Here is a 22,589-nt window from a genome sequence, read left to right as displayed (position 1 = left end):
GCTCAAATACCAATTTTCTTCCAAGAGTGGTAAGAGCTAAATATTACCACTCTGATCACATCTAAATACAATAGTTCTGGAGCAAGGAGGGATAACTCAGTAGCAAACTGAAGGAATTGTATGTATGAGGCCCCTAATTCCATTTCAGGCACTGAATATGCCAGGTGCTTCTCATCCTCTAATAAAAACAACCAAACAAAAAAAAAATTTACAATAATCCTCAAAATCATTATCTATAAAAAGGAAACACTGTCAGTGTTTCCTTTTTATAAATAAAAATTAAAAAAAGGAAAATCTAAGAAAAAAAGAATTCAGAATCACTTAGGGGGTTGCCAATGAGAGATGAAATAATTAACTTACTTATAATGATAGTGTTCCATTGATAGATAAATGGACTTTGTGAAATTTCCCCCCCCCCCAAAAAAAAAATTATCTAAATTTGTCTTGTAAGAATTTGATGGGGGGGGGAGATAGCATAATGGTTATGCAAAAAGACTCTCATGTCTGAGGATCCAAAATCCCAGGTTCAATCCCATGTACCACCGTTAGCCAAAACTGGGCAGTACTCTGGTTAAAAAAAAAAAAAAAAAAAATCAGGATTTGATTTCAGTTTTAAGGGAATGAGACATTTTAAGTATCATGCCTTTGAAAGTAAATAATCTGACAAAAATCAAGAGCACTACTATCTTTTTTTTTTTTTTTTTTTACAATTTCAACTAGACATAAAGCATTGAGGAAACAAGAGGGACGAAGACTACACATTAGTACGAAAGGTATTCTGCAGCTGCTCTGGACTGTTGAAATAGGAGTACACGTATCCCCACAAGCAACCGTGCTTATGCAAATGGAGTAGGCTAACAGCTTAGACTAATTATGACTTGATCCCAAGGATCATCTCCGAACTTCTGTAGCTTTTCAGCCTTTTTTTCTGAAGATGCTGGGTGACCTGCTCTCCATGTGCATCACCTGTCAAAATGAGTGAGCTCAGTTATGTCTCTTATTTGGCTGGTCCAGGCTAGTGGTTCTCAGCCAGAGGTGATTCTGCCCAACAGGGACAAATAATTCCCATTGCTGGTACCACTGACTAGAGATACTGCTATATAGGATTGGCAGAAACCAGGGATGTTGTCAAACACTCTGCAATGATCAACAGCCCACCCACAACAAACTCAGTTATTCTTGTCAAAAATATCAATGTTAAAAAGTCATGTCTAGACTAACTCACCATTGGTTTACCATAAAATGGAAATCCTTGTAATTGTCTCAAGGCATTTGTGGATGAGCCCAACTCCTTAAATATAACAAAGGCTTGTCCCCTCATCTTCATGGTCTTTAAAGCCACAATATCCACCACATGGCCAAACTGAGAAAACAGGGCATATAGGGATCTCTTTAATTCTGCATAAAATTAGAAGAGAAGTAAGTTATTTGTGAATAAACAATAACAAAGCTTCATAAAATGGTACTGTACCACAAACTCCCTATCATTCATCTATTTTATACAAAGTCATATATTTTAGTGAAAACATCATACTACTAGTTACTTAAAATAATTGTGAATTGAAGCAGATTCAATACATTTCTATTTATTTTTATATTAAAAAATCTTAATGTGGCTGGGGAAGTGGCTCAGTGGCAGAGTGCAGAATGTGCATACACAAGGGCCCATTCAATTCTCAGTACCACATATGGCACAGCAGTTTTGGTACTCATTCTTAAATACCTCACAGAACCCAAAAATGACATTAAAAATAAATCTAAATATATTTTTGTTATCACCAGGGCTTCATCATTCCAGGCTGATGCTCATGCGAGTGTGCGTGTGTATGTGGAGTAGGGGGTAGGGAAAAACACAAAAGAACTGTACTGAAACATCCTTCCTCCGAAGCAATAGGGTGTCTGGGTTCTAACTGAGTCACAGGCATAGCAAAACAGAACACAATCCAACTGAAGTATCTGCAGGCTCAAAGTTTAACTACTTTTATATAAAAAGGAACAGATCATTACCGCAGACGCTAAGAAAGATGACAGGAAAAGATCTGAAGCACAATTTTTTAAAATATAGTAATGAAACATACCTTGTGAACTAAAAATCACTTACCTTCTTTTTTAATTTTATCATTCATGTTGTTGATATAAATTGTATGATTAGGTCTGATATCCATTTTTTTTTTTTTTTGGAGTTACTGTTCAAATAGCCTAAAAAGAATAAATAGTCTGTTATAAGTTCATCTAACAGTATGGGCAAAGGATACGATTCCATGTTAACTTTTCATTTCTCTTTGAATTACAAATATCAGTGTCACTTTAGAAGTAGTCTTTAAAACCTTTCCGACATTCAATAGCTCTTCTTCTTAAACAAAAGCAAGTTCTCAGGTTCAAAACACGGTAGACTATAATATATACCTTAATAACGTTATATTATTCAATGCACTGATTTTTTTTCGTTTTATTATCTTTCCCTCAGTGACCAATGACATTGCTTCCCCATTTGTCTAATGAATTGACTTTAAAAAGACAACTCCGGGGTACTTGAGAGACTGGCAGGCTGGGAGATAACGCATGGAGGGTAAGAACTCAGGTTCTAGTTCTACAGAGATCTGAATTCAAATTCTGACTATGCTTATGACCTGATTAAGAGCAAGCACCTTAATCTCTCAAATCCACATCTGCAAAAATGGGGGTGGTGAGAGCACACACAGTATTTTAAGTACATATAAGGACACATACGCATATCAAAGGAGGACTGAGTCAGATGTTGTTTTCTAGCTTCTACTCCGGCATGCACAGTAATCACACAGAGTAGCTGTTACTAATAGCTATTCCATGTGAAGGGACTTGCCTAACATTACAGCTGACGTGCAGGCTACTTGGGGATTTAGCCCACAGCTTTCAGCTCTATTCACACCATTTCACGCCCTGTTTGCATTGTTCCTAGATGCAGATTGTGCCTGTGCTTTTTAACTTTTTCGGGTGCTCCACTTACGTGTTCATCTCCCAAACACTTCCACGTAGGTTCACACTCCAGACTGACTGGAAAGGGAAGAGCCTCCTACTACCGGGCCGTGCAGGTAACACATGAAAGGTGACACATGACGCCCCTAAGCAGAACCCCTGGGGACTAAGGTCTAGCAGACAGCGAGAATGGCGTCATAGTCAAAATGAAGGCAGAGAGAACAGGCAGAGGAGACACTCGCAATCATCTTTGAATGAAGGCTTGATGGTGCCCTGGCCTATCGCAAGGGGCGCGGAGGTGCTTCCTCCATCTACCAACAGCCAGGGGGAAAAGTTCAGAGAGCCGCAGGCGCCTTGGACAAGAGAATAAGCAGTAGTTACCCTTCACTCCCTACACGCGGGCCTCCGTCCTCTCCAGACAGTCAGATCCCCCTTAAGGCCACAGCCCGAGGTCCAAGCAAGTGGCTCTAACGCCCCACGAGACCAGCTCGAGTTTGGGGAGCCAGCGCGTCCACCCCGACCTCTCTCACATCAGTTCCTGGGAGAGCCGGGCTAGACGCCTCTCCATCTCACAACCTCGCTTCGCCACTCTCGGATCGCACAGGGGAGGGTTTGGCCGGAGAGCCAACTGCAGCCGGAGAAACCCAGAGCACCAGCTAAAACGTGCTCCAACTCACCAGTCTTAAACCACGTCCAAGAAAGTACCGAAAAAACGGAAATGGAGCCAGGTACCGGAAATAACACAACAGGCGCTTCAATCGAGCGCCGATATGTAGAAAAATCGAGCACCAAATTGATCGATACTCCTTAACTTCCCACCGCAGGCGCGGGAATCGCTCTGCGCGTGCGCACATTTGAGGGCTGGAAAAATAAGGGGGGGGGGGAGGCTTGTGGTAAGCATCTGGGATTTCATTGGGTCATTGTGACCATAGAGTGAAGAGATTAGGGGGAAAAAAATTTTTCATTCAGAATAGGAAAGCTATCAGGGGAGGGGGGGATACGGAGTTCTGGTGGTGGGAATTGTGTGGTATTGTACCCCTCTTATCCTATGCTCTTGTCGGTGTTTCCACTTTATAAATAAAAATAAAAAGATATAGTATTAAAAAACTGAGAAATGTCAAATATTTACCAATGGCTGCATTTTATTGTTGACTGTAAACTATTAATCCCCCCAATATTGACTACATTAAAAACCTAAAAGAAAAAAAAAAAAACGAAAGAAAGAAATTTCATTCCTCCACTAGGAATTTACCGGGTTTTACCTCACACATTGGTGTCTTCCATATTTCCAAGTTCTATTTAGTTTCACAGTTGCAGCCCTTCATGGGGACCAGGCAGATGGATGGTACCCACTTCTCACAGGCCCTTTTCTGGGCTCTGGCTGCTGCCAGCGCCTCCCCTCATGTCTGTTTTGATTCTGGGTACACCAGCTTCCCACATTCTACCAATGAGCTTGAATCCCAGAAGCATCTCATGCTGAGGCCCCCAAAGCACAGGAACTGGAGAGTGTCTAACTCACCTACAAGGAGCCTGCACATCAGCAAGATCTCGTCTTCCCCTTAAACAGTCTTTTGTGTGTTTGTTTTAAGATATTTCTACATGGGGAGTCGGGCGGTAGCACCGCGGGTTTAGCGCAGGTGGCGCAAAGCTCAAGGACTGTGGAAGGATCCTTGTTCGAGCCCTCGGCTCCCTATCTGCAGCAAGCGGTGAAGTAGGTCTGTAGGTGAAGTAGGTCTGTAGGTGTCTTTCTCTCCACCTCTCTATCTTCCCCTCCTCTCTCCATTTTTCTCTGTCCTATCCAACAACGATGACAACAAAAAAAAAAGAAAGAAAAAAAAGATATTTCTGCGTATGAGGAAGTGAGTTTCATGTGAGACAGAGAAACCAATTTCCATTCCAGTGCACCCAGATTAAGCCGGGAACCTCAGGCATTCAACGCTCCACACCTGAGCCACCTGCCCAGTTGCCCCTTAATCTTTCTGGGTCTTACTTTCATCATCTGTACACAGTAACTCCTTGTGGAGTTATCACGAGGATGAAGAAAGCTAAATGGAAGCCAATTAGTATATTAGACACAAACAAGTAGTTGATAAACATTATTTCTGGGTGGGCAAAATAGCACAATTGTTATACAAAGAGATTTTCATACCTTAAGCTCCCAAATTCTAGTTTCAAGTCCCACTAGGGGCCAAAGTTAAGCGGTGCTCTGGTTTGAAAAAAAAAGTTATTTCTGAATTCTGCTGATGAGCTAGACACATACATTGATGAAGCAGCCGAAGAATGGTTTCTATATATGAGATTTTTAGATTTTATTTTAAAACATAACCTAAACTTGAAACAACTTGAAAATAATGTAAGCCTTTCTAAGGTAGAGACTTTTATTTTGCCTCCAGGGTTATCACTGGGGCTCCATGCCTGCATGACTTTGCTGCTCCCTATGGCCATTATAAAGGTAAGAATTTCTGTCAGCTTTTACTCCAATATCCTAAAAACGTGATTGAAAAATCAATATGTATTGAATGAATAAACCACAGAAAATTAGAAACACTAAATACAATGTCAATTATTGGAATATATTAATTTATTTACTCATGACCCACATAGTCAACGACTGCCACCTCTCCAGATTCAAAGGAGGTCTCGAAACTTTACATCAGGCTCAACCTGACGCTGTTGACTGGCTACGGAAGAAGGGCAAACGCTAGAAGAAGAAGTACTATATAAGTGTAAATTATTCTGTCTCAGAGAATTATGAGGTGATATAAAGACAATATTCTTAGAGCATTAAAAAAGGTGGCCACTGGGCAGAGTGCATACGTTACTATAAGGTTCAAGTCGATAGTGTCCACCTGTAATGGGAAGCTTCACCAGCAGTGGAGTAATGCTGCAGGGATCTAACCTTTTCTCGGTCTCACTCTATCTCTCCAGCTCACCTCTATAAAAAATTAGGAGGAAAAAAAAACCAAGAAAAAAAGAATGGTGGAGTCATGGTGCAGGCACCGAGTCCCAGAGAAACCCTAGTGATAACTTTTTTTTTTTAAAAGAATTTATTTATTAATGAGAAAGATGGGAGGAGAGAGAAAGAACCAGAAATCACTCTGGTGCATGTGCTGCCAAGGACTGAACTTGGGACCTTGTACTTGAGAATCCAGTGCTTTATCTAGAGCACCACCTCCTGGACCACACAACAACTTTTTTTTTTAAGTTAAAAGAATTGTGGGCCTACAAGATAGCTCACCTGCTTTATCTTTTTTTTTTTTTTAATATTTATTTATTTTTATTTATTTACTTATTCCCTTTTGTTGCTTTACTACTGTAGTTATCGATGTCGTTGTTGTTGGATAGGACAGAGAGAAATGGAGAGAGGAGGGGAAGACAGTGAGGGAGAGAGAAAGATAGACACCTGCAGACCTGCTTCACCACTTGTGAAGCAACTCCCCTGCAGGTGGGGAGACAGGGGCTTGGACCGGGATCTTTAAGCCGGTCCTTGTGTGTTTTCCTTCTTTCCAGGCTTATCACTGGGGCTAAGTGCCAGCACTGTGAAGCCACTGCTCCTGGTGGACATTTTTGTCCATTTTTATTGGATAGGGCAGAGAGAAATTGAAAAGGGAGGGGGAAATAGAGAGGGAGGGGAAAATATAGACACTTACAGACCTGCTTTGCTGCTTGTGAAGCGACACCCTTGCAGATGGGGAGCTGAGGGCTCAAACCGGGACCCTTGTGCGAGTCCTTGCACTTGGTGCTGTGTGTGCTTAACCTGCTGTGCCACCACCTAGCCATATATATATATCTTTAGAAGCACTAAAAGAGAAAAGAGATGGAACTGGCGACCTCACTCACCTGAGTGGGCTGTATGCATTACTCAGGTTTGAGTATACCACATGGGAGTACTGTGACACTGGAGAAAGCTTCAGTGGTATGGTCTGTCTGTCTGTCTGTCTCTCTCTCTCACACACACACACATTTCTTTGAAAAATCAGTTAAGTAGTGAAGACAAAAAAAAAGAGAAGAGAATGAAAACTAAATAAATTTTCTAATAACAAAATACAAGTTACCCTCTGCTTTAATGTGGAGGTCTGAGCAATAATTCTACTTAATACAAGGATGACTGTTTTTTTGAGTATCAGATATAATCTGAGTATATTATGCAACTGGTTCTGTCAAGCACCCGATCATAAGTATTGGAAGAAGATGAGATATGACTTTGCAAAGAAAGACTCTCTACCTGGGAAGAAAATTTCATAGTACATTAAGGGAATTAAACACAGAATACCACTGTGTTCTTTTACAATTAAATAATGGCAAATATTGCCATACTGAGAGATGGAAATCATCTAAGGACAGCTTTAGCAATGATCTTCATGTTTTTTCCCAAGTTCTGATAGAAATAAAATCCTATATGTTCTAGTCTTTGGGCAATTGGTCTATGATTTCAAATAACCTGTTAGTGGTCCTCTAAGGTATTCTGAATAACTTTGAGACACAGGAAATTGAAAGCAGGTCTAGAAAAGGAATGAAGGCGGTGAAAGCTTTCAAGTTTTGTGTGAAGCCTTGCATGACTTGGTTATATAACTGTACTAAGAACATTAAGGCATCTGAAGTTTGATCATATTGACTGTAAAACAACCATCACTCCTATATAACCAAATTAATCTCCTGAGGGTAGAACAGGAATTGGAAATCAAAAATCCATGTTTTAAAACATAATAGAAGAGCAAATGGGTTGACTCAGGGTTCTGCCTATTCTTGCCTTTCTTATTTCAGTTGAGTTCTATAATACACTTTTCAGTGAGACAGATATTTTATCACACTAAACCCTGAGGCAGCACTGTAACATCCCAGCCAAACTGCATATATCTACAGATGGTGAAATGGGCTTATTTTAAAGGTAGCAGAAAAATTACTACAAACAGCTGGGAGTAAAACTTGTGTCAAGACATCTAAATAATAAGGATGATAACCGAGGTGTCTCTTAGTGAGTTTGAAAACACATATATTTTCCCATCTTATCTGCACATTTTTTATGTTTCTCATTAAATGATTTCAGTATCCTGCTGCAGTAGTTTTAAGACAGGGCCATGTTTAAAAGAAAATGCATCATAAAATTGTATTGTATACATTTTGGTTTATTTATGTTAGCTAAAGCCACAAAATAAGACAATTTGTAAATTCATTTACTCCCCAGGTGGTGATTACATGAAGAAATTTATGTAGAGTGAAATTATTTTCACAACAAGCATTAAACAAATCATAGCATTAATGTTGAGCCCCAAATCAGCTTTACCTCTTCCTAGCTGGTTGGGTCTATGTTAACAAAACTTCCTAAGAAAGTCTTCTTGAAGCTCAGGAAAGAAATCGGTTTGTATATTTTTTTCACTTAACTTCAGTCTTTCTTTTTTATTTCTTTTTAAAATTGATTTAATGATGATTGACAAAACTGATAATAAGAGGGATACAATTGAACACACTTTCCACAATCAGAGTTACATATCCCTTCCCCTCCATTGGAAGCTTTCCTATTCTTTATCCCTCTGGGAGTATACATTTTGGTTTACTTGACCCAGGATTGTTATGGGGTGCAGAAGGTGGGAGGTCTGGCTTCTGTAATTGCTTCTCTACTGGACATGGGCATTGGCAGGTCGATCCATACTTCCAGCCTATTTCTATCTTTCTCTCGTGGGACACAACTTTGGAGAGGTGGGGTTCCAGGGTATACTGGTGAGGTCATACTTCAGTGAGGACTTCTGCCTAGGGACGTCAGGTTGGCATCATGGTAGCATCTTCAACTTGGCGGCTGAAAAAAGTGTTAATATATAAAGTAGAATAGATTGTTTAGTAATCAGGAACCTAAAGGTAAGAATATAGCAGGTGAGATTTCGGATCTCCCTTGTGGAAAAAGCTAGTAGGTCTATTTTAGGTATATTCCAAGAGTTCCATGACTTTACTGATTTGTGTTTGAGACTGACAGCTAACATGCAACTGGGCTAAAGATATTGTCTAGAGACGTGGTTGTCAGAGTTGGAAATAGGACTATAAAGCTGTGTCAGGGAAGAGAATAGATCCCAAATATGGGAAACATATATAAATATTGTTTTTATTATGTTTATTTATTGGATAGAGACAGCCAGAAATTGACAGGAGGAGGGAAGCTAGAGAGGGAGAGAGACAGAGAGACATCTGCAGACTTGCTCCACCACTTGCAAAGATTTCCCTCTGCAGGTGGGGACATGGGCCTGAACCCGTGTCCTTGTGCATGGTAGCATGTGTGCTCAACCAGAAGTGCCACCACCTGGCCCCTATAAATATTGTTAACTGTAAACCCCATTGATTTGATCTAGTGCCCATGTTCAGCATAAGAGCTTGTGTAACTTCTGCATCCCTGTAGGTCTGAGTTCATATTCTCTGGTCATAGCTAGGAGCATTCTAGGCTGCATTCTTTGCAGAACCTGTCTTCCTCGAGTGGCAGAATATGTTAAACCAACCTCCCTTTGGAAAGTGGGGAGTCCCTACCAATGTTACCCACATCGAGGGCAGGGTCCTGTAGAGGCCTACAAGAAGGTCCACTATGTTGTTCCTGATGAAGATGACCAGTGGCAGTGAAGAGGGATCTTTTAAAGTTCTAGGCCCATCAAGTCTATGAGGGAATCCCAGGATTCCCTGACTAGGGCCTTGGATGATGGGTGGCCTGATAGTGACCAGAAAAACCATTATTAAAGTATGCCAGTCTTTTGACCTTATTCAGCTTTTGTAGTCCTTGCTTTGTCTGACAACGTTAGCCTTGGAGTGATTGAGGGAAGTGAAATAAGAAGTAGGTGAGGAGGCTATCTATGTCTAACTAGAAACTCTTTGATTAAGTACTTTATGGTACCTAATTTAAAAATGATTTTTGTTTGTTTGTTTATTTTTTAGGTCTTTTTACTTGCTTGCTGCACTTACTGAGTACCTGTAAACTACTGTGCACTTTTACATTAAGGTATATATTTTTCCTTAACTTATGGATACATGTTCAAATGCATTCTGTCTCATGGGCTCTGGTCTATATCTAGGTTCTGTCGCTTGTTTAGGAAGTGTAATCCTGGGAGTCGGGAGGTAGCACAGCGGGTTAAGTGCACGTGGCGCGAAGCGCAAGGACCAGCATAAGAAAGTGTAATCCTGTGAACTAGAAAAGGTCTCACCAGAGTAATGAAGCTGAAGAGTTGATGTTCCATGCTTGGCATCTCAGGACACAATTCGAAGTGGAACTTGTCGAGGTGGCACTGGTTGCACTGATTTGGTTGAGATCAGCAGATGCAGTATCAAATGGTATGGATCAAGAGAAGCATGTAGGATAATGATCCATGTCCAAGAGGTTCCAGGACTGAGAGTAATATGGGTATTATAGAGGAAGGTTCCTGCTGTCTTAGAGTTTAAGAAGGCAATAGATAGTTAATATTGTAATCAAGTTATTTGGAAATTTGGTTTACTTTGAAAGTCCCATGATTAGAATTTGCTGTGTCATACAAGACCTTACCATGCTTTATGACATGTAATGCTATTTACATATAGCTGTGTCTTATATGGTATCATCACCAGATTCTTATGGTCTCCTTGGTCTAAGATTATAGGTGATTTAATATTTTAAAGAAAAAGTCACTATTTAAAAATGTATTGATGGTTTAAGCCTACTGTTAAAATTCAATCAGATTACCAATTTGAAACTTAAGTGGTTAGATTGAAGGAATATATACTCAAAACGGGAGTCTATGCATCAAAAACTTTGGGACACTAATTCTATTTTTCCCCACTCATATTGATTAAATAGTGATTTATAATATTATAAGTTAATAAAGGTCTGTGTCTCTACCCCGACCCCCCTATAGTGAAGCTGAAAATCTATACACATTGAGTAAAAACTTTGATACACACTCCAAACTCTGTCAAATTCTTCTTTGTATTTCCCTTTCTGTTCTTCTTTTTCAACTTCTGTTGATGAGTGGGATCAACCCATACTCATCTTTCTCTTTTTGACATATCTCACTTAATATAATTCCTTCTAGCTCCATCCAAGATGGGTCAGAGAAGGTGGGTTCGTTTTTCTTAATAACTGCATAGTATTCCATTGTATATATATACCATAGCTTTTTCAGCTGTTGTTGGACACCTGGGTTGCTGTTCATTCATCTGTTGTTGGACATTTGGGTTGCTTCCAGGTTTTGGCTATTACAAACTATGCTGCTAAGAACATAGGTGTGCATACATCCTTTTTGGATGGGTGTGTTTGAGTCCTTAGGATATATCCCTAGGAGAGGAATTACTAGGTCATATGGAAGGTCCATTTCTTTTTTTTTCTTTTTTCTTTTATTTTTATTTTTTATTTAAGAAAGGATTAATTAACAAAACCATAGGGTAGGAGGGGTACAATTCCACACAATTCCCACCACCCAATCTCCATTTCCCACCCCCTCCCCTGATAGCTTTCCCCTTCTCTATCCCTCTGGGAGCATGGACCCAGGGTCATTGTGGGTTGCAGAAGGTAGAAGGTCTGGCTTCTGTAATTGCTTCCCCGCTGAACATGGGCGTTGACTGGTCGGTCCATACTCCAAGTCTGCCTCTCTCTTTCCCTGGTAGGGTGTGTCTCTGGGGAAGCTGAGCTCCAGGACACATTGGTGGGGTCTTCAGTCCAGGGAAGCCTGGCCGGCATCCTGATGACATCTGGAACCTGGTGACTGAAAAGAGAGTTAACATACGAAGCCAAACAAATTGTTGAGCAATCATGGACCCAAAGTGTGGAATAGTGGAGAGGAAGTGTTAGGGGGTTACTCACTGCAAACTCTAGTGTACTTCTGCTTTCAGGTATATATTTTGCAGTAGTTTACGGATACTTGTGAACATATGCTCTCTCTCAGAGGAACTGGTGTATATCTAGGTTATGGGACTTAGTTAGAAAGTGAACCACCTGAGATGAAATTAGAGTATACTATGAAAGGAAAGGTCGCACCCGAGTAATGAAGTTGAAGGGTTGTCATTCCACACGTGAAGTCTCTGGACACAGTCTGAAGTGAAGCATGTTGAGGTGGCAGTCGTTGTGTTGGTTAGGTTGTGATCGGCAGATCCAAAAGGCTAACAAACATATGAAAAACTGCTCTAGGTCACTGATTGTCAGAGAAATGCAAATTAAGACAACACTAAGATACCACCTCACTCCTGTAAGAATGGCATACATCAAAAAGGATAGCAGCAACAAATGCTGGAGAGGTTGTGGGGACAGAGGAACCCTTTTACATTGCTGGTGGGAATGTAAATTGGTCCAGCCTCTGTGGAGAGCAGTCTGGAGAACTCTCAGAAGGCTAGACATGGACCTTCCATATGATCCAGTAATTCCTCTCCTGGGGTTATACCCCAAGGACTCCATAACACCCAACCAAAAAGAGGTGTTTACTCCTATGTTCATAGCAGCACAATTCATAATAGCTAAAACCTGGAAGCAACCCAGGTGCCCAACACCAGATGAGTGGCTGAGAAAGCTGTGGTATATATACACAATGGAATACTATGCAGCTATCAAGAACAATGAACCCACCTTCTCTGACCCATCTTGGACAGAGCTAGAAGGAATTATGTTTAGTGAGCTAAGTCAGAAAGATAAAGATGAGTATGGGATGATCCCACTCATCAACAGAAGTTGAGTAAGAAGATCTGAAAGGGAAACTGAAAGCAGGACTTGACCAAATTGTAAGTAGGACACCAAAGTAAAAGCCCTGTGGTGAGGGGTAGACATGCAGCTTCCTGGGCCAGTGGGGGGTGGGAGTGGGTGGGAGGGATGGGTCACAGTCTTTTGGTGGTGGGAATGGTGTTATGCACACTCCTAGTAAAATGTAGGAAGGTCCATTTCTTGCCTTATGAGGGTTCTCCAGACTGCTTTCCACAGAGTTTGGACCAATTTACATTCCCACCAGCAGTGCAGAAGGTTCCTTTGTCCCCACAACCTCTCTAACATTTGTTGCTGCCTTCTATTTTATTTCTTGTTCTTCTTTTTTTTTTTTATTGACACAGTCTTAAGAGAATGAAAAAGAGAGCAATTACTACTAATATGTAGTACTAATGTTAATAATGAGGTGTCAGTTCTATATCTGAAAATAATACTTGCTCCACAACATTGGTGGAATTTAATATAGGGTGTGATAATATATACAGCCCTCAAAGGGTAGAAGCTGTAGATTGCCTTTGAAGACATGATAACAAAGGTGTAAGGAAGAAAGCCTGAGCTTCTTTCTTTCTATTCCATATTTTGATATGTTTACTCAGCATGGGGTCATTGTTCTAAGAAGGTCGCAAAAGTATTATCATACTACACTCAATTCCTTCAGGACAGAAAAACTAAAATGTGTTCCCATGAGACTCATCTAATGAAATATTATGCAGATAAAATTCATAAGTATAATAGGTTTTATCTCCCCAAATATTTAATGCTGTAATTTTTTGAGTCTTATGTCATGTGACAATATGAAAATCTAAATTTAAAGAAGAAAACTTTTTTCTCAATTTTGATCCCAGTTCTGTGATCTCAAGCATGATATATTACTGATTTCCTGAGTGTATCCTTAGATGTTATGATTCAGTGCTTCTCAAATGTTAATGTGTACATATATTACTTGGGAATTTTGATGGAATCACTTTTTGATTTGGCAAAGAGGAGATATAGCCTGTGAATCCAAATTTATAGGAAACACCCATGTGATGTTTGTTCTCCACCACATTTTAGGAAGAAGTCTCTAAACATGTTCTCTTTAAGAATCTTGGGGGGAAAGAAAGGGGCGGGGGAGATAGCTTAATGATTATGCAAAAAGACTCTCATGCCTAAGGCTCCAAAGTCCCAGGTTCAGTCCCCCGCACCACCATAAGCCAGAGCTGAACAGTGCTCTGGTGTTTCTCTCTCTCTCTCTTAAAATATTAAAAAAAAAGAATCTTGGAGACTGTCACTTACACAAGTCAGGTCTAAACCTGCCTCCACTATACTGAAAAAACTTTGGTGTTATGGTATCTTTCTCTCTGTCTTTGTCTTTCTATCTGAAAAGAAAAGTTGACCTAGGATAGTAAAACCCCAGTTATAAATATTACTACTACTACCACTACTATTACTGTGTTGTCAAAAAAGTCATGACATTTTTGCATAGATTTTATTATGATTTTTCCAACTGAATACTACTACCACTACCTCCTTCTCTTCTTCCTCTTCCTCCTAGTCCTCTTCTTCCCCTTCTCCTTCCTCATCACCTTCTTTTCCCCTTCTCCCTTCTCTTTCCCTTCTTCCCTCACCCTTCCCTTTCCCCTTCCACTTTTTCTTCTTCAGCTACTACTAATAAAAGAATCCTTGGTAGTGAGCTGAGGGTGGTGGTAGGAGGGATGACTCATGATAGTGTGAGGCTTACATCCCTTAGTTCCAAAAAGTTCAAAATTCCCTCTCTCTCTCTCTCTCTCTGTCTCTTTATCTATCTCTGTCTCTCTCTCTCTCTCTCTCTCTCTCTCTCTCTCTCACACACACACACACACACACACACACACACACTTTCATTAAATATACAAGTAAATCTTTTTCTTTAAAATAATACTTAGAAGAGTAGCCAGTATAGCACACATTAGTTAGCCCTGGAGCCACAGAGTTACTTATTACCAGTGCTATCTTCTTTTGCAAGTACACATCAACTATTTCTTTCCAAAGAGGTATTATTTATTGTTTTTCTTTGTCTTACCTGCCTTTAACTCAGTGAGTAGAGTAAATACAATGAAACTTGGGAGGTGTCCAGTAGTTAGAACACATGATTTACAAACCCAAGGCTCCCCTGGTTTGATCCCTGATAATACTGTATATGGCCAAAGCAATGGTGTGTGTGTCCTCTCTGTCTCTTATTACATTTTTTTTTTTATTAAAGTCTGGAATTTCTGCTCCTTCTTGACAAGAGATTGTGAGGCTCTGCGTGCCTTCTAACTTGTAGTCATTATATCTATGCACAAATGTCCTGGCTTTTATCTCCTTCAAAGCTCATCAAGGATTTGCACTTCTATACGACTTTTGAGAATTGGCATGACCTTGTAATTTGCTTTGGCCAACAAAGTGTGAAGATTTGAAATATATATCACTTCCAGGCTGAAGTGTCAAAAAGCATGTGCAATTTGCAAATTGCACTTTTCCTCTGTTTTTGTGATCTTGGAAGCGTACCACAAAAAGGAAACTCTGTCAAGCTGAGGTCCTTGAGTGACTTCACTGATTAGAGGATACCTTTTACATAACCCCCCACCAGTTCAAATTGTTCATGTAACATAAGTAAATAATTAACTGCAATATGGGGGGCTGTTCATTAATATGGAATAGGCAAAGACATCTAGACTTTGCAAACTAATTAAAACTACCTCTGGGAAATAATTTGTAGAATGTTCAAGTTTTACACAAGCTGATTCATAATTGCAGACTGATTTTGAGAACATAAGGATTAATGCAGCTGAGGTTATCATTCATTTTGCGAGGAAAATCAAAGTAATCAATTTATAATTATATGACCCCTCTAATAAGTGACCTTCATCAAGTAATTTTACCCCATATTTAATGAATACCTCTATAAGATGACTATATTAGAAAATATCTTGAGAACTAGCTGAAAGAACTAATAGTTGGTAGCATTTTATCCCACCCTCCTTTTTAAAAAATTTTATTTATAAAAAGGAAACACTGGCAAAAACTATAGGATAAGAGGGGTATAACTCCATACAATGACCACCATCAGAACTCCGTATCCCATCCCCTCCCCTGCTAACTTTCCTATTCTTTATCCCTCTGGGAGTATGGACCCAGGGTCATTATGGGGTGCAGAAGGTGGAAAGTCTGGCTTCTGTAATTGCTTCCCTGCTGAACATGGGCATTGGCAGGTCGATCCATATTCCCAGCCTCTCTCTCTCTCTTTCTCTGGTGGGACAGGGTTCTGGGGAAGTGGGGCTCCAGGACACATTGGTGGGGTTGTCTGTCCAGGTAATTCTGGTTGGCATCATGCTAGTGTCTGGAACCTGGTGGCTGGAAAAAGACTTAACATATAAAGCCAAAGAAATTGTTGACTAATCATGAACCTAAAGGCTGGAAAAGTTCATATGAAGAGTAGGGGGTCTCCGTTTTATAGATAGTTAGTAGTCTTATTTTAGTTATATTCCAAAGAACCCATGACTATACTAGTTTTTGTTGTTTTTTTTTTCTCCTGAGCTTGATATCTGATATACAAGTAGATCCAAGTTATTGTCTGGGCAGATGATGTTATTGCTGGGAAGAGGACCAGAAAGCTGGACCAGGGAAGAGAGTAGCTCCAAAATATGGGAATGGTGTATAAATATTGTTGACTGTAAAACCCATTGATTTGATTTGGTCTGGGGCCCATATTCAGCTTAGGAGCTTATGTGACCTTTTCATGCCTATAGATCTGAGCTCCCATTCTGTGGTCATGTGTAGGAACATTCCAAGCTGCCCCAATTTCAGGACCCATCTTCCTCAGGTGTAGCATAGAGTATGTTGTCCAGCTTCCCTTCACAGGATGGAACATTCTCTACCATTGTTGATCCACGTTGAGGGCAAGGTCATATGGGGGCCCACAAATGGGGTCTGTTTTGTTGTTCCTGATAGAGATAACCAGTAACAATGGAGAGAGGGATCTATTCGAGATCTAGACCCGTCATGTCTGTTTGAGGATATCAGGACTCCCCGACTAGGGCCCCAGCTGATGGGGTGGCCCACCCTCCTTTTTTTTTTTTTAACCAGTGAACTGCTTACCTCTAGTTTGTGATGGTACTAAGATTTGAATCTGGTAACTCCAAGCCACAGGCATGAATATCTGTTGCATAAACCTCTGTGTGATCTCCTTTATCCTAATAGTATTTTCATCTACTTTCAGAGTAGGGTTATGAAGAAATAAAGAGATGTCATGTCCACACTGTAATATTAAGGTAGTTGGAATCATCTTGCAACAAAAGACCAAGATATGTATAAACTTTTCAGGCAAGTGTTTAATATCAGAGACAATTTGGATTCTTCTCCCAAAGAAGTTAAGGGAAAATGAAGGCTCTAGTTTGAATTGCAGATTATATTTAGTAGACAATCCTGCAAATTATTTCTGTCCAGGGAATCCAAAACAGTTATGTAAATGAAACTTGTACTGCCTATTCTATTTTGCTTAAGGTGAATGTGGGTCATTTCATCCACTGTAAATTTCTCTCATGTCCACTGGCAGATGATCATCACATGGATTAATGAACTTATTAAAATGGATGGTAAAATATAAAGAATAGTGTTTATTTTTTATTACTACTGGATAGTCTCCTTTTAATAACAGTCCTTTTTTTTTAGCTGTAATATGAAGCTACTCCCTGATATTTAATGTTAGCAAATTACTTTAGCTCCTGAAAGATATTAATATAACTTATAATTTATTTTGTCATTTCAGTAGAAGATTCTAAATAAGACTGGTCAGTTTAGATTCCTGAAAGAAATTAGTTCTAAGTTATTTCCCTGTGACTGAAATTGCAAATGTCAGAATCCATTACCAGTAGCAAAGACTAGGAGAAATCATTTATTTGTTCATTTAACATAGGATATCCCAGAAATCTCTGTTGTATTCAGCTTTAAATAACATTAAGTTAAGACTTTGGGACAACTCTACAAGTCTGAGTCCCTTCAACATGACAAGTTCTATACCATCTAATGGATAGTAAGTAGTACAGACATGCCACCTACCTGTTCTCCGACCCACATTTTAAGGTTCTCATATAATGGTAAATGGCAAGAAATCAAATAATTTCCAGGCAAGGATTTATTGAGGCTTAAATTGACATACTAGAGAGAAAGAGACTTCTCATGCAGTAGGTCTACAAGTTTACTTCCTGTGTGGAGCCCACACCATGGTAATAAGGGGCGAGGACATAGGGATAGCTCCTGGGCCGATAGGTTCATCAATCAGTCATAGGTAATCAGGCCATCACTCATAGTGGGTTGGTGGCAGTGAGTATATTGAGCCCACCAAGAAGGGAGGGTTATTTTATGTAACTCAGGTGGGTAGGCAGTGTCAAACACCATCCAGATGCTCTGGGTGCTTTTTCACATCTCTGCTCTGAGAATAGGCAGAGGTAAACAATGTTTTTATAGCTCTTACTCAGAACAATGAGTAGACCCCATCAGAATATTAGAATTGGAAAGAAATGAACTGGAATAAGTATTGGAGATCAGTTTTTTTGGGTTTTTTTTATGCTATGAAAATGGGGTGATATTGAAGGTTTTGTTGTGAGAGAGAGAGACCCCAAAGTACCAAAACTTCTTTTAATGTTGCACGGGCTGTTCTTGGGCTTGTGTTATACACATGGAAAAGCAGCATACTATCTAAAGGAACTATCTCACCATCCTGAAAGTTTGCATTTTTACTGTGAAAAAAAATCCAAAAATCATTCAGGAGTATTAATTTTTTTCATGCAATTTGGCTCTTACAAATTAGATGATCTACAAACTATCAGTGAACCAAGACAAATAGAGGTCTTGGGACAGAAAGGAGAAGGGGAGAAGAAAAACAGGATGACATGGAAATAGTGAATGTTAGTTTACTTATTTGGGGGCAGCTGATTTGCTAGCAGATGGCTCAAATGTCAACTGAACTATGTGCCCTTAAGTAGGCCAGATTCTGCTGGTGATGAGCACTTCTCCCATTTGTGTTCGAGTTTACTGACCATGAGACGACCCATGCACTACCATCTGAGGCCGCCCAACCCTTTCTCTCTGTCCTATCCCACAACAATGACATCAATAACAACTACAACAACAATGAAGAACAACAAGGGCAACAAAACGGAAAATAAATAAATAAATAAATATTTTTTAAAAAGGGAGTCGGGCGGTGGCACAGCGGGTTAAGCGCAAGTGGTGCAAAGCGCAAGGACCGGCTTAAGGATCCCAGTTGGAGCCCGGGCTCCCCACCTACAAGGGAGTCACTTCACAGGCGGTGAAGCAGATCTGCAGGTGTCTGTCTTTCCCCCTCTCTGTCTTCCCCTCCTCTCTCCATTTCTCTCTGTCCTATCCAACAACAATAATATCAATAACAACAATAATAGCCACAACAATGTTAAACAACAAGGGCAACAAAAGGGAAAATAAATAAATATAATAATAAAAAAAGAAAAAAAAGTAGATCAGATAAATACAACAAATAGGAGATTAATACAATTAATTCATTTGTGGGTGTGAAAAAAGTCCTTGAGAGAATGTTGTGGCAGGTCACCTTTATGAAATGCCCAAGTCTCTCCTTTACACATGTCTATACTTTCCTTCAACTATAACACACTGTCTCAAGAATATTATGTATATAATTATGTATATAATTATTATATAATATAATTATATTATATAATATAATTACTATATATTATATATCATATTACGTATATAATTATTATATATTCTTAAGAATATTACGTATATAATTAAACAATAATGTAAAAGGTGAAACTTAAACAGAAAGTCACCCCTTTAATATAAATTTCATTTCAGGGTCTATTATAGCTTATCTTATTACTATTGTGCCTATTTTGGCACAATTGCAATTCTACAATATAAAAGTTTGCATCTTATTTTTCTTTTTTTTTCTTGTCTAATTGTATTTTGTTTTGATGGCAAGGATTGAACTCAGAGCCCCATACATAGAAAGCCTCTGTCCTTTGTGGTCTCTGCAGCATGTTGATTTCAAGGCGTTGGTCTTCTTACATAATGGCTTATGGTTAGAAATGTGCATATGAGAGAGGAGTAGATAGAGGTAAAGATAGAGGTAGGGATTGAAATGAAGGAGGGGAAAAGAGAGAGAAGAGGAAGAGGGAGTGGAATGGGAAGGGGAAAGAAGGAGAGGAGAAATAGGAATTCACACAGTACCTGTTTTGCTGTTCTCTGTTGACTCAGTTCCAAGAACCTGGTAAGTTTCCAAAGAAATATAAGACTCTACTCTTGAAGAGAGAAATGGAAAGTTTTTTGTAGTCCAGGTGGGACCAGAGAGATTCATGAGTTCACTTTTGAAAATGCAGATCACTGCATGAACTTTCTAGAGGAGTTGTTTTTCTACATCTAGGTGGGGTGTGAAGGCACAGTTCATGACTTTCTCAAGGTGCATTAAACCTTTTGAGCTGTGGATGTCTCTGACAGAAAGATCCTATAGAGGTATGCAGTCTTCATGTGAGAATAGACCTTTCTTTTTCTCAATCTTGATACCAACCCAGAAATGAAAAAAGGGAAAGAAAACAGGGCTACTGGAGAATGAAATTCATGAATAATGTAGAAAGCCAAGCAAAGCATGGGGCTAGATATGTAGCCTCCTCTGGGAATCCTTTGGAAAAGGAAACACCACTAGGATCCAATCCACTGCTCATATAATTTGGAAGAGTATGAACTAACATGTCTGTTGATCTTCATCAGAGAAGAGATCATATTCAATTGCTAACAGCAGAGATCCAACAGACCAGTGAAATTTCACAGAGCCTTCATAGATAAAATTTCCGTCAATTTTTCTGCTCTGTTTTTCTATTCTCACTAAAAAGTCATCTTGTAATCCAAGAAAACTTCTAGAGTTCTAGTCATAATATTCACCTTCAAGACAGCAGAAAAGGAGGGGGAAAGCTTATCCCAATGTCTTTTAGGTAGAATTCTTAGAAATATCAAACTATAATTCATTTTATACCACTAACCATTTGTAAATCATCTCAAGTGTTTTGGATGTTGTCTGAGGTTTTATTTTTTAAAGACAAAAGTAAAAATTATTATTTGGAGCCAAGAATCCCTTTCTGTCAGATTTTCAACTTAAGGCAGGTTTAAAAGGATACCCAACAAGATAAATGCATCATAAAGACATTTATACTATAAATAATGCTAGTAACTTTTCTTTTTAAAATAGTCTTTATTTATTGGATTGAGACAGCCAGAAATTGAGGGAGAAAGTGGAGGTAGAGTGAGTGAGAGAGAGAGAGAGAGAGAGAGAGAGACAGAGAGACACCTGCAGCCCTGCTTCACCACTTGCAAAACTTTCTTCCTGCAGGTGGTGACTGGGGGCTTGAACCTGGGTCCTTGTGCACTGTCACATGTGCACTCAACCAGATGTGCCACCACGTGGTCCCGTAACTTTTCTTCTTTTCAAGTACTATGAGAGATTTGCTTCAATATTTGAAAGTCTGAGATTGGAAACAAAGTTTTGAAATCTATTTTTTCTTACTCTAAGCAGTTTGTGACAGCACTCAAATTATGTTTTAAACCACCCTCTAATTTCAAAGCACATTTTGTCCTTTGGGTTTAAATGACTGGAGTCACAGCTAATACAAAATATGAGGATACAGAATTCTTGTGGTGGGAATTGTGTGGAATTGTACCCCTCTTATCCTATGGTCTTGTCAGTGTTTCCATTTTATAAATGAAAATTTAAAAAATATGAGGACAATTTGAAATTAAAACGATGGCACTCACTCTCTGAAAAACTTTATGAGTCAGTCTACATGCCTGATTTTACTGACAGAATCATGACTCTTTAAGAGTCAACTGGCAACCTAGGTAACTCAGTAATATGTTTCCCTCAGTGATATATACAAACAACATGCACAAACATCTACACAGAAAATGTCATGAAGCTTTTTCCTACTTTTCTCCACCTGCAAATATCTTATAATGAGAGACTCAGCTATAGTATGATTTCAGCCCTTTAAACTTTCCCCAGCACTAGGGCTGTATCTCTATCCTGTAGTTGGGCTGATTCTTCAGTTAGCATTTAATGACTCTTACTCAATAGTCAACAAACATTAAGTGAACATTTCACATTAGTTCCAAACATCTTAGTACTTAATTTCTAGAATTCCTCTCTGAGTGTGAACTCTTTTGAGTACTTCATACTCATTTTGTCAATTCATTTCATATGTTAAGTAGTCCCAAACTGGTAAAAGTCCTGTAGATTGCTATGCCATGCACTGGGTAGGTATCAGAAACAAGTTTGGCTAAAGAAAAAAAAAAAATCCAAATCTTTTGATTCTTAAAAAGCAAACTCTAACACATGTTTCAGGATAGCTAAAATGAAAAAGACAATAGAAAAGTGGAACCTTTGAGATCCTCACACATTGTTGATAGGGTATTGGTAGGAAATTTCCAGATTTTAGCCCCTGGATATGCTTATAATATGTGCTTATAAAACTGATTGTGATGCATTTATAAGAAGTTCTCAACAGAAGATAGAAAGACTAAAGGTATAATAAAGGGTTAAGAATGTGGAGGTACTCTGAGCTACAAAGGGTAAAAAGAAAGTCTGCTCATTACAAACAGACAAAGTTCTAGATTAAGACTTCTAAATGTCGGGATTCGACTTCCGGAGGCGGAGCTACGAGCAGCAGATCGCTTTCTCTCCTCTCCTCTCCTCTCCCGGATCAACTAGGAATACCAAAGGAGACCACCCGGACCGAAACAAGACAGGACTAGAATGACCACAGAAACCCAGTAAATCACCCGTGAGTACAAACACGCGTGGCTGGTGACAGAGAGGAGAGAGGGGCCTAAGGAGAGATTAAGTGACTGCTAACAGTTCGAGAGTTTGTCAGTGGAGACACCACCTTCAGTCTGCTCC

The 22,589-nt window shown here is 39.4% G+C and overlaps 1 protein-coding gene and 1 non-coding gene across 4 annotated transcripts in view; one reads left to right on the top strand and one right to left on the bottom strand.

Annotated features, from left to right (window-relative positions):
* SNRPB2 (small nuclear ribonucleoprotein polypeptide B2) overlaps positions 1-22,589 on the bottom strand; it is a 178,331-nt gene that overhangs the window by 5,061 nt on the left and 150,681 nt on the right. The window contains exons 1-3 of one of the 3 annotated variants that reach the window (XM_007525753.2): positions 3,633-3,765; positions 2,102-2,199; positions 1,226-1,398 (exon numbers count right to left, since the gene is read on the bottom strand). In XM_007525753.2, coding sequence (XP_007525815.1) covers positions 1,226-1,398; positions 2,102-2,165 — 237 coding nt within the window. In that variant the 5' untranslated portion in view covers positions 2,166-2,199; positions 3,633-3,765. Of the gene's footprint in view, positions 1-1,225; positions 1,399-2,101; positions 2,201-3,336; positions 3,458-3,632; positions 3,766-22,589 lie in introns of those variants that run through there. The other 2 variants (XM_060186423.1, XM_060186426.1) reach the window with 2 other exon arrangements.
* LOC132542854 (small nucleolar RNA Z195/SNORD33/SNORD32 family) lies at positions 18,635-18,716 on the top strand. Its single transcript, XR_009553822.1, has one exon. It is a non-coding gene; the product is annotated as a small nucleolar RNA Z195/SNORD33/SNORD32 family (small nucleolar RNA).

Source organism: Erinaceus europaeus, chromosome 1, assembly GCF_950295315.1.
Source record: "Erinaceus europaeus chromosome 1, mEriEur2.1, whole genome shotgun sequence".
Lineage (NCBI taxonomy): Eukaryota > Metazoa > Chordata > Mammalia > Eulipotyphla > Erinaceidae > Erinaceus > Erinaceus europaeus.
Note: the sequence above shows the minus strand (reverse complement) of the source record. Positions and strands in the feature narration are given on the sequence as shown.